Genomic DNA, 13000 nt, shown 5'->3' with positions numbered 1-13000 from the left:
ATCGGCACACCTAAGAGTAATTTATTCAGTTCATTGGAGACACACCCATTGGATTTTTTGCATGCTTTTGCGGATCTGTATGAAGCCACAATGTAGCCTTGATTGATGCATGCTATGTAAATGTCAACATATGTTGAGGTGCTGTGAGCAATGGTTTTTGTTGCCCTTTAAAAGGAGGCAATGTTTCACGTGTCTCAATTGATATATTTAACTTCCTGGTTAAGTAACAGGGTACAACAATTTGCTGATGAATGTGATGATTTTGAGCTCTTCTGATGAAACAATGAGGTGCTGTCCCCTTCACGTTATGGAGTAGAAATGACAATTTAAAGTCAACGTGCACAACGTGGCTAAAATGTACAAGCAGGCACGTATATGTTGGCTCTGGGTACAAACAGCACCGTGATCTTACTACATATGACACTTGCAGTCCATGTGAGGTTCTATGTGTGTGTATTTGATATTAATTGGATTTCAGATCTGCAGATTTTACCAAACTCAAATCCTCATAATGCACCATGGTCTGCCTACCACTTCTCAGTTAATATATAAATCAAATTGTTTCCTGCTGGTTATGCCATATGCTTGTTAAATAAACACCACATGATGTAGAAGGTGCTAAGTCAAATTTACAGTGCATTTTAATTTGAAAAAATGCAATCCACCATGTAGGACACACGCTCAAGTTATTTAATAAAATTTGAATCGGTACTCTGTCAAGTGAGATTTTTTTTAAAGCAATAATTTGGTATGTGCAGTGCGGAACCACTTCATTTATACTTGTATAAATTGAGAAGATTAGTGAAAATGGAAATATGGACTATGGTGGGTAACAAGCACTGGAGTTTTGGTAACTCTGTTCTCTTGTGAACTCTATTAGATGGGTTTCATTCTCATGGACACCAATATTAATGCGCAAAATTAATGTTAATTTGTGGTCACCTTGACCATTGTGCATCTTGATGAACCTTCATCGTACAGACAATTAAAGGTTGTCCTGCATCCCAGCGTCACGTTCTGTGTGTGCGCATGTATCAGGCAAGGCGAGCGAGCCAAGCTCGGATGAGACGCCGGACGACCAGGCCGTTGAGGCGGAAGAGGTGGTTCGGCAGCTTGACCTGGAGCAGCACCCCATCGAGATTCCTACCAGCACCAGCACCATCAGCAGCTGCGTGGCCCCGTGCGGCGGTGGGGCCACGGATGGTGCCACAACCGAAAATGTTGGCTGTGAAAGCAACGGCACACCTTCCTACCCATCCATCCCCATGCCACTGGGACCGGAAGTCACAGGTTCGTACAGTGTTGCACATTGGGTTTCTCAAACTGCAGTTCTAATGCCCCCCAGCCAACCCATGGTGCAGTTTCCAATGATTTTCAAGGGTGTGCAACTTGTATTGGGATTGATTTGCATACGAATGTTAAAAGTTGGCAATCGGAGAAAACTTCACTGTTGAGATCAAACAAGACTGCAGTATCTATATAAAGACCTTCATCTGCATGTATGTCTCAAAACCCTCTAGGGTACTTCCCGACAAGGTCGAAAGCTGAAACAGGAAAAATCTTGAGATTTTTTTTTATTTGAAGGCTCCCAAATCTCGATTTTAAGTGCTCCATATAAACATGTTTGTAGGTGTCATTCAGAAACCATTCAAAATATAAGATTGCAGGTGTATTGGTTTGATAGAACGTTATACAGCAAATAAAATTGAAGTGAGAACCATTATTCTATCTTTTATGGTTTTTGAGATATTTTGGATTAAAGTGGGTTTGAATGAAAAAATATGCATTTTATGATGTTCAAATCTGAATAATTCAAAAATGGTAAAATATAGGAGCTTCCCCTCAGAGTAAGTTAATACATTTGTGTTTTTTATCATAAAAAATTACGGAATCTTTACATTGAACGGTTTCCGATGGGTACATCTTTAAACATCAGTTGAATCAAATCATCAACAATTAATGGGTTTTTTTGGCGGAAAATTACACGTTTTTGGAGACGTTGTTAGTGTCTGATTGTAGATAAAAATTGTAAAAAATCATCAGGTTAATTATATTTATTGAAAACTTTTGCCTGGCGAAGACAGGCTTTATGAACTAGTGAGAAATAATTATTTGGGAAGACTGAGATGCCTTTGATGTTATTCTTTAAAATGGAGAACTGTCAATTCACTGCTACATCTGATCTCGTTTGGAATTTATAATAATCCTTTATTCTGAAAAGTCTCATTCAGCCTGCAGTCTCTTTCAGTTTGGTTCTTCAATGGGATGTCAATAAATATTTTCCAGTGAGTGTTTTTTATGTGGGAGGAAACATGAGAATTCAGTAATACTCGAGTCATGAACTAATATTCTTTGGTTCTTTTGGTAAAGTCACGTAGATAGAAAAAAAAAGTGAATAAAAAAACAATAATGTAGACTGTAGCCTGGTTATTAAGTTTGGTGAGTGTACTGGCAGTCTATAGCATAGACTGTAGTAATGGTTATTAAGCTGGGTGAGTGTACTGGCAGTCTATAATGTAGACTTCTTGGTTCTTTCAGTTAAAAATAAGAATACAAATAATAAAATGAAGATAAAAAATACAAATATATATGAACTAATGTTCTCTACTGCCATCTTCTGGGCACCTCGCAGCCTTACAAGTTGAGAGTTTTACAGCACATGATGACATCTGCATAGTCCAACACCAACCCCACCTCAAGCGCTTTACGATTGCATATCCTGCTTTGGAGAAGAATATCACAGCATCTTTAATTTTCACTTCTCAATAGCCACCTACTGAATTAAATACCCATGTGTAGTACATAGTCCCTGTTCACATATTGTAGTGAGATATATGAATGGTTACAAGAATAAAAAAATTACCCTACCATGAGGTAACCCATGGATCATCAGTTAACTGAGCTGACACTACTGAGAATGTGGGTTCATATCCAGGTCGCCTTCGGTGATTAAAGCATGTTCTTACATGTGACTAGTTGATAGTCTTCGCCTAGTCACCAATGATTGCACAAGTACATCTATAATTGAATTTGGCTTTTGGCCTAATCAAGCGAAAGTTCCAACCCTACGAATTTCTGGTTTGATTTGCATGCGGCAAGCATCTGTATAAGAAAGCGTGTGGGAAAGTGCAGCCCCCTAGTGTGGATAAGAGATCACTTGGTGGGATCTCACAAGTAGTTCTATGATATAACCTTCCATGGACTGTTTTTTTAACGCAGGCCGATGCGCAGCTTAATGTAGCGTCCTGATTCACACTTCATCTCATAACATGCCACTGGTAGCACAATTGGAATTTAATTTGGGAATGTATTTAATTATATTAAATTACCCTCCCCTTTCCAGTACTGTTTGAAAATGTCAATAACTTGTCAGCTTTTTGCCACAAAGTATTAAAATTAACAGTCATTGCCATCAACCACACATTAGATGCAGTGTATGTGCTCATAATTCATTGTGTGTAATGTGCAGTTGAGAGTGGCCTGGCTCCAGGTGCCACAAGTCGGGTGCTGATGCCCCCAGCAGAAAGTGTGTACTCTGATCCTTCCGCCGTGCAACCTGAAGCCAACTACGAGGAGGACTGGGATGTGTTTGACCCGTACGTATAATCATAATTGACAGCCTTAGAGTTGTTAATATTGTATTTCTTCTGCAGTGATAGTTTAAAAAAATGCACATTCTCTCATTGTTTTCTTACCTCCTTGTCTCTTTTCCACTAATATCATGGTTGTTGCTCTCAAGAACTGCATGTATTGATAATGCTTCGGATCTCTAAGAGGATGGGGTACAGGTTTAGCTGCTTGCTGTTGTCCATACTGGGTGCAGCAGTCGAACAAAATATGTTCTCTCTAGTTTTTTTTCTAATAGAGCTTCCTTTGAAACATCTTTTACCTATTTTTCCAGCCTCACACTTTTCACCTGGTCAAGAAGGCACTGTAGGCCTTTGTGCATTTGTGTAACAAATGTAATTTTAAGTTAAGGTTTGAAATGTTCTAGGATATTGCTTAACCTAACTTAATATTATTTTTCGAAATGTGAAATTACAAAAAATATTCTATTATTTTTACGAATTTGTAAAGTCACTCTTGAACTATCATATGTATCTAAAAGAAATATAAAAGTGTGTTTACACAATGTGCACGAAGCAGTTCTTTCCATTATGAAAGAGTATAATGGAAATGTGGTTTCTGCACATGTGTTTTTTACCACAGGTACTATTTTATTAAGCACCTGCCACCACTGAGTGAAGACCAGCTGACTCGGAAACCTGCGCTTCCGTTGAAAACGCGCAGCACTCCGGAGTACTCTCTGGTGCTGGACCTTGTGAGTGTTTAACAAAAAATTGGCCATACATTATTGGGTTTTTTCCCTCATTGATACATCTAGAATAATATAAATACTAATTTACAGAGATAACCAGCTGGCTCAGACGTTTGAGCGCTGGGCTGACACTGACAAGTTCCTAGGTTCAAATCTAGCAGCTGCTCATAGAGTTTTCATCTCCTGGATAACATTGGAGGAAAAAATAATTTAAGTTTGGAAGGCCAGTAAACTGAAAGTAAATATTTACTCCCCTTTGTCAATCTAATGCTGGATGAAGGCCTTAAACACAATGTCAGTGCATGGGGGGGTTTGTTTGACCATTCTTTACCACCCTGGTCAGTGTTGGTTGGTGAAGGTTGGAGAGGGCCCAGGATGGGTTAAATATAGTGAGCCACTCATGTTAGTCATGGCCAGGAATCAAACTGTGGTGGCCAGGGGTCATAGCATTGCATTGCATGAACTAGTAGGTCACCACTCCACCACATTTTACACATAAATGGCACCTGTCTGGACTTTGATACTTTGGCACCAAAATCAATTTGGAATGTTCACAATTGTCTGTGTATGCTGAGAACGGTTGTCTTTCTACACTATTCTAAAACACACAAAAAACAGGACGAGACGCTGGTTCACTGCAGCCTGAATGAACTGGAGGATGCTGCACTCACTTTCCCCGTCCTCTTCCAGGACGTCAGTTACCAGGTAACCCGAACTGCACCCACACACACATCGGCTTCAAAGCACACTGATCTCTAAATGTGATTGCTGTTTGGTCTATAGGTGTATTTTCATTAAAGCGCGAAAAACAGGCATTCATATTTCTGCCAGTCTGTGTCCATACAGAGTGAACCATTGCTCTGCATGTTACTGTGTTAAAGGAAGACACAACCCAAAAAGTATCTCTTGCAAATACTGTCCCGGAATCTGCATGTTGTGGCCTGTCAGTCATGAGTTTGAAGCTTTATTCATGAGACAAAATACTTAAAAAATCTCTGACCAGGTGCAGCCACCATAGTGCACTATCGTGATGTCATTGCATTTGCTTATTAAAATGTATGGACCCGACAATGGAAATAGCACTCGGGTGCTCTAAACACTCATGACCTTACCTCAAAGGTTTGTTTCTCATGAATGAGGCTTCAACCCACGCTGGGCAGCTGGGGACACAGACTAAATATACATGCAATATAAGGGTTGGAATGTATTTTGGGTTGGGTTTTTAAATATTTAATAAAATCTAATAGTAATTGACATTTTGCTTTCTTTGCAGGTATATGTAAGGTTAAGGCCACACTTTCGAGAGTTTCTGGAAAGAATGTCAAAAATCTATGAGGTAAGAACAAAGTTTGTATTCTATGGTAATCTTTTGACAGTACGTAAAGGCTTTATTTTTATAAGCTCTTCATTGTGCACATCTGATGAAAAATGTCTCTTTCTACAGGTGATCCTCTTTACTGCCTCCAAGAAGGTTTACGCGGATAAACTTTTGAACATTTTGGATCCAAAAAAGAAACTTGTAAAGTAAGCTGGTGTTTTCACTCTTGCTTCTATACTTTGATGTTTTGATACTTTGATTGCTTTTTGTCATGCCTCAATTACATTCCACCGCATGCTGGCAATACCTGTGAATTTTGGGCACCCCTCATAAATCCATACAAGTTGGAGTCATTTTTGGAAATATTTATTTTTAGGCTTACGTTGTTCCGTACTGTAAAAAGAAGGACTCACAAAAAGCATTTTATTGGAGCTAGTAATGTAACGCGTACGGAGTAGTCCCAGGTGAGCTGTATTCAAGTTCTTATATACCCATCCTTAGTCTTCTATAGCCTTCTGAACCAATTCTGACCCTTTACCTAATCATTCCCTTGACCCCCCAATGGGTCTCTAACCGACCCTCCCTTTGTGCTTAAATGTCTTGAGTTTTGAGCCTTTCAAACCATTCCACTAGTCAGCATATCCCGTTCACAGCCCGCCAATCCAGTGTACGTGAACGGGGCAGTCAATTGCGCGAGTCGAAGCTTGCGTTTTAACGGGTCATCCGCTACAGCTTGGACATCTGACCAATGAGAAACAAACGTACCCATTTGAACGGCAAAGTTGTAGGTTTATGCTATATGTCACAATGGCAGATATAGTTAATTAATAAGATACACTGGCAGCAGTCCTTACACCTGCAAAAGTAGGTACGCTTGCCGCATTTCTCAACATCCTTCATGCATTGCCAAGCTTTAATACTCTATATTTCGTAGTGTAATCAACCGTAAAACTGCATTCTTTTTTTAACATTTAATCAGCTAAACATTGTGTTTTTGCAATAGCTTTAGCTGGTTACCGTTGGCAAACAATGTCATTTTGAGCAAGACTGTTTTGATCCTAGAGTACACAGTACACTTTATTGGAAACATGTTTTTATATAGTAGTAGGTTTTTACCCTTTTAAACTGGTACAAAACTGACACCTTTTGTACCAGTTTAAAAGGGTAAAAACCTACTACTATATTTTGCCACTGGTAAAAGAGATCTCATAATGTTTTTATATATTTTCGATTATTTATTTATGTATGAATGAAGATCAATATTGACCGTTTTAATCATGGGCATGCTTTGATGCATAATGTATTGACTATCTGTGAGACATGTATATTTATGTGACATACATATGGTTAATGGTGGAATTACTCTGCAGACACAGGCTCTTTCGGGAGCACTGTGTATGTGTGCAAGGCAACTACGTGAAGGACCTCAACATCTTGGGCAGGGACCTCTCCAAGACCATCATTGTTGACAACTCCCCACAGGCCTTTGCATATCAGGCAAGTCACATCAATTTTAAATGAAAAAGTGTTTATTCCACAAATTATATTTACGTCACTTATTTTCTTGGTGAACTTTAAGGCATTATTAAGATTAAAAAATTGTATAGGGTTCCATCCAAGGTCGGCTTTCAACATAACTCAAATGTTTGTGTTGCACAATTAGCACGTGTGGATACGTACGGTGCAAAAGAAGTCCTACATACATATGTGATTATAAATAATAATAATAAGGTACAGTCTTTTGTCAATCCACTGCTGTATGAAGGCTCTTCCCACACTGTATCGGTCACTGGGGGTTGTTTGACTGTACACCACCATGCTAATCAAAGTGCGTTTGTGAAGGGGCATCCCGGAATGGCTCGCCCGTTGATGTTAGCTGTGGCTAGGAATCATCGCAGTGCGCTAATGACTGCCCTGCTGTATATGTGCTTGATACAAACATGACTTAATGTAAATGGTTAGCACGTGACGTTTTGGGAACCTTGTTCATATATAAATATAAATAAATGTCAGTCGTAACTGACTTGCAAAATATGCAAATGTAAGTTTGCCATAATGCGTTTGCTGTTCTTTTCTCTTATTTTGCCAGTTATCAAATGGGATCCCAATTGAGAGCTGGTTTGTCGATAAAAATGACAAGGAGCTCCTGAAGCTCATTCCCTTCCTGGAGACACTGGTGGAAATGGTGAGCCAAGCTTCAAGAAGATCTGATTCATATCATTAAGAAAAGTGTTGTCCTCAAATACTCTAAAAAATATAACCTAGTATGAATGAAATCAAATGCAAGTTGTCTCCCTGCTCAGTCGAGCAAGGAGTGGCGGCTCTCGTTTTTGTCGGTGGGTATGAACCATCAGTGTAAATTTGTACAGTCCCATAGAGGGGCCAATTTCTCCATAGGACATATGCTCTTGATAAGCCATCAATTGTTTACCGGCGTACATAGCCACCACCACCCTGATGTTTTCCCACGTCTGTTTTGTTTTAATTCGGTTGATACCTTAAAAAGGTTATATAGTGCTTTCACTATACTCAAAATAATAGGTTTTACCCTTTCTGGCAATAGAACAGGTGTTAAGATGTTAAAACACCAAACAGAAACCTTTTGCAAGGAATCATGTCTGCATTAACCACATATACTTGTGGTGAACATGCAAAAAGACACATGCTCTGGTAGTATATGCATTGTCTTTGAAACTGATTGGTCCACACCAATCAGTTTTGATACTGGCAAGGGAGGTCTCATGATCACTATACTCTCTATAGTGTCATTTTATATAGTACAAACGGCATACAGTGTGTGATGGTAAGAACTAGGTGAAATGAATTCTCCACTTGAGTGCATTTCTGTAATTGTAATGTGATTCTTTCCACCCCTAATATCCGTACAGAAGGAAGATGTGCGTCCACACATCCACGACCAGTTTCGCCTACATGACCTTCTGCCGCCGGACTGATGTGGATATGGTGCTGGCGCTGTCACCGTTTACTGGCCTTCCCAGCTCAATTTCCAGCATCACGTTCCACATCAGTGCCATCGCCTGCAACATTGTAGTATGACACCTGAATAACTCCGGACATCTTGGAACTTGTTTTTACAACGAGTGTACTACTTCAGACACCACCAGAAAGTTGTTTAATCTTCCAGTTAGGCCAAATCAGTTGGCATAATGAGGTTTGTTGTTTTTTATATGTAAACATAACAAATGCTAAAATGAAAAAAAAAGCTCAAATTAATGTAGAAACCTTATATTTTCTATGGTAGCTATGAAGAATTTTACATATTTAAGATCTGTTTATGTAAACGTTTTATCAAAATACACCGTTTGTTTTATTTTATGTGAATTATACAAACCAGCAAATCTTGTAAAATATCCCTTTTTAAAAATAGTTCAAGTACCTTTTTAAAACTTGGACTAAAATAGGAGGGTAAATGTGTAATGTGTAAATTGGAAGTTTTTACTTTTAAACAGCAGCGCAAATTTTAAACTTTGTATTTTTGTATTATTTTAACCTGTTGATCCCAGTGTATCTTTGCTGATGTTTATATGCATATCCATAACATTCGACTGTATTGCTGGACACGAATGAAGAAAAGCTAGTCCTATCTGAACCCATGTTCATGTAAATGGCCAACTTAGTGCAGATTTTGATAAGTCAATAACTTTGTAAATAGATGCATAATGGTGACCACCAGCCTGCTTTTACTCCAGGCTGTACAAAAAGCTGTGCAGCACCTTTCGTGATGACTTTTAGTCTTGGCCTAACCCAGGGTAATATGGACAGAACTGTGTAACTGCCTATAATAGTTTATAGATGTTCTTACTGGTGTACGAGTATATGTAATGTACGTCTAACCCCGCTTTCCTGGATATAAGCACCCTTACCCGCCCCTCGCTCTCTATCCTAAAGTCGGTGACATTCCTGTCTGATGCTTTGTAAAATAGCCAATGTGCATGCGTGGAACAAGTTGAAGCGTTCAAGGGTGTCCCGTCTTGTCTGCCCAACGTGGCACTTGGGCGATTTGTAGAGTGAGTGGTGTCTGATTGCAGAAAGAATTGTGGGTTAAATGGGATCCATCTCCTACCCCGTGTTGCACACAATAGGGTTGTGTTTTGGTTTTGAGTTTTAACATACAGTGGAACTCCAATTATCTGTAATCAAGTGAAGTGAATTAACAGCAAGCATAAACCAATGTCACATGATAATATATAATTTAATGTCAGTATTGTGATTAATCGGTTCACTTCATTGATAATCGATATAACTGTTCCTGGAACATGTTTCAGTAATTGTGGTACATTCGTTTATGCAGTCGGTAATCCATGACATCAGAATTCCCTTAAAAAAGCTTTAAAAGAACAATGTTTTCCCAAAAGTACTGTAATTGCTACATTTTGAATTAGAGGTTAATATAAACAATTGTAGTTGCCATATCTAAGTTATTACAGTACTATATTAACTAGCACTTTTAGAATATTCTAATCAGGACTTAATTTCTTCCTCAATATTTTACGGGACACCTTGTTGTTGGCTTCGAGATGGGATTATCAGCGTCGGGCACTATACCACCCAGAGTACAAGGTACGCATATCCACAGTACGATATTATTTTGCCATAAATTCTGATATGATCATGATTTAGGACAAAATAAGACGAGAGTTCTGGATGTTTGCATATGCAAATTAAGCACTGGGTTGAATTATCTGAGATGAAGGAATGTACAAAAAATTCTGGTGAAATTTATATAAAAAAGTGACTTATAAAGGTTCCATATTTTCACCTACTTGTAAACGGAATCTTTCTTCGATATGAAAGAATGTGTTGTGTTAAAGTAATGTATAGTCATTGGCACGCAGAGATCAAAATAATGTACAAGGCTTATATAGATATGGCACCATTGTACGTGCCAATAATTTAATTCCAGTAAGGGTCAGGTGCAGACTTAAGAGATTAATTTGATTAAAGGTGCTTGTTAGCCATTGTTTAGGACATTTGGTCATTTTGCATTCATGAATTGTGAACTTTGGTCATTTTTTCGTGCAGAATTTTGCCACTTTCATAATTCCAATTGAATTCAACCTGTGATATTGCCCAATTCACTGCGGATAATCTGAGTTCTACTGTAGTAGGTATGTCTGAAGTTTTATAGGTTTTAAAATTGAACAGAATGACGGGTCAGCTCGGCACATAATACATTTAATTAAAGAATGGTAAATGTTTTGAGAGATTAAAGAATGCCTAGTTTTTAAATACTGTAGTTCCTTTGTATTTCCATTTTATATGTACAGTAAATTTAATTCGCCCTCTAGAAAGGGTAACAGAAGAGAAGAAACAATATTGTGTCCTGCATTTACAGCAAAGTATTTGAAACTATTCTGCAAAAGGCATGGGCAGTACTTCACATCAGCATTCACATTTTCAAATTTAGCATTCTCTTACATACTGTACTGACCAGTAATTATGTTAAAAGCATTGGGGTCTGTTGCATATCACTGATTTGCTTGTTGCAACAGGCAAAACATTTTCCTTATTTGGCAGGTGCTCCTGTTGGCACGACAGATTTAGCAAGTAGAAGTAACGGACACATTGTTTTTGATCAGATACTGTAAAGTATATATTTCCAGCTTATGTCAAGAATAGGGTGGTTAAGTTTTGAATGAATAACCCAGAAGTGTTGCTAGTTATTGACATCGTTTGGTGTCACTGATTTCATATGCCAATTCGACTTGCGACACTTACAGACGCACACCACCTTTAGCCGACTATTAGCCGAGCTATAGGTTTTGCACTGTGTACTGTACAGATTTTTGCTTGTGCTATCTTGAAATGAAAAGGTCCATTTTATACACATGGCTTCCTGTCAAGTTGGAATTTTATGTAGTTCTCATTTGCTTTGCCCGATGCTTGCATGAATGGTTGTTGCTCTTGAAAACGCACTATTGGCTGGTGTACACAGTTTGTTTTGTTTGGCCACTGAAACAAGTGTTGAAACGAGGGCACCAGCCACGTTTTTAATTCCATGCGATGTATCAAGCCATGCGCGTTTACTCCATTGCCTTTGTTGTATCTTGCTGCATGTTTTGTGACTTTGATTTGTGCTTCGAGAATTTAAAGTGAAACGAAAATATATTTTTCGTACGATATGGTGTCCATATTCGCTCCAAATTTTATTGTATTTTATGCTTCTCTGCTTGCTACAGTATTACACTCAATTAAACCACTTGCCCACTCACTAGGTGGCAACTCTTCTCCATACTTTACATTTCCATAAGGGGTGCCCTGTCCAGCGACCTCTGTTTGGTTTTTGGAGATGGTCTTCTCACAGGAAACACGAATGGGCCATTTGTATAGCAATGACTGCCCGGTCTCTTGAAACCAATTAAAATTATATCTCCCAAAAAGCGCACCAGAATGTACAAAGTATTGGTACAGTGGTTCCCAATACACTGCCCAGAGTGTGTCATTGAGCTGACCTGAACAAAACACAAGACGCTACAATCCAAGCAGCTGCTGTCCGGTCGAGACAATTACGTGGTGAAGATCCCGGTAAGAGCCATCATACATTGTGATCACCTGGTCTGCATGAGAATCAAGCAGCCCTGTATACACGTGGCGATTGTCGCTATCGGCATGGTTGATCGAGCAGAATGAAACTATCATCAAGCCTGGGTTAAGGTAAGTTGCAAGGAATATTTTTTCTTACCATCTATATAAACTCTAGGTTGTGTGCAAAGTGGATTTTAAAATAGGGGTCATGCACAATGGACTGTTGAGGCAGATTTTTTTTAAAGTGCAAAAAGCGGTAAGTTCGTCATCAAAAACTTGTTTAATCCAAAACGTCATGCGAGATGCGTAACATCGCATGCAAAGTGAATCGGCATGGCAATTTCCTTAACGCATTTTGATCTCGTGTTCATTAAACTGGAAACTCGGTCGCCATTAAAGATTAAAAGATTTTGAGCATGTTAGGTAAAATACAATAACATCACCTAACATCACATTTACATGTATACCGTCCGTAAAGTTTACGTGTGTTTTGTTTACCGTTTTATTTCGTTCATAACCCACTTGGACTTTTTTGTCATCACGGATTTATTAAAAGCGTTTTATATGTGCTGTATAATAAGTGCAAGTAGCAACATCATTTGGTGTACCAAAATAAAGCAATATGTATTTTTATTTGCGTGCAAACAAGTCTTGTTTTTTAGATTTGAAGCTTTCGTGACTACAAGGATTCATATTCTTAGCTTTTTTCGGTAAAGTCACGTAGGTAAAACATTAAAATTAATAACAGTAAAATAAAATAAAAATCACGACGTTTCGGATGCAACACAAGCTTCCGTCTTCAGGTGGAACCGTCACAG

At 38.6% G+C, this 13000-nt stretch overlaps 1 protein-coding gene across 2 annotated transcripts in view; it reads left to right on the top strand.

The window, feature by feature from the left end:
- The window catches only part of CTDSPL2 (CTD small phosphatase like 2), a 29250-nt gene extending 17462 nt beyond the window's left edge, over window positions 1-11788 (top strand). For both annotated transcript variants that reach the window (XM_061558090.1, XM_061558089.1), the window contains 9 exons: window positions 1039-1290; window positions 3470-3596; window positions 4210-4321; window positions 4937-5023; window positions 5592-5654; window positions 5763-5842; window positions 7007-7133; window positions 7726-7821; window positions 8525-11788. In XM_061558090.1, coding sequence (XP_061414074.1) covers window positions 1039-1290; window positions 3470-3596; window positions 4210-4321; window positions 4937-5023; window positions 5592-5654; window positions 5763-5842; window positions 7007-7133; window positions 7726-7821; window positions 8525-8590 — 1010 coding nt within the window. In that variant the 3' untranslated portion in view covers window positions 8591-11788. The remainder of the gene's footprint in view (window positions 1-1038; window positions 1291-3469; window positions 3597-4209; window positions 4322-4936; window positions 5024-5591; window positions 5655-5762; window positions 5843-7006; window positions 7134-7725; window positions 7822-8524) is intronic.
- Window positions 11789-13000: the final 1212 nt, after the last annotated feature.

Source organism: Lethenteron reissneri, chromosome 24, assembly GCF_015708825.2.
Source record: "Lethenteron reissneri isolate LAM-NWPU_2019-01 chromosome 24, ASM1570882v1, whole genome shotgun sequence".
In the NCBI taxonomy this organism is placed as follows: Eukaryota; Metazoa; Chordata; class Hyperoartia; order Petromyzontiformes; family Petromyzontidae; genus Lethenteron; species Lethenteron reissneri.
This window is presented reverse-complemented; position numbering and strand designations above follow the sequence as displayed.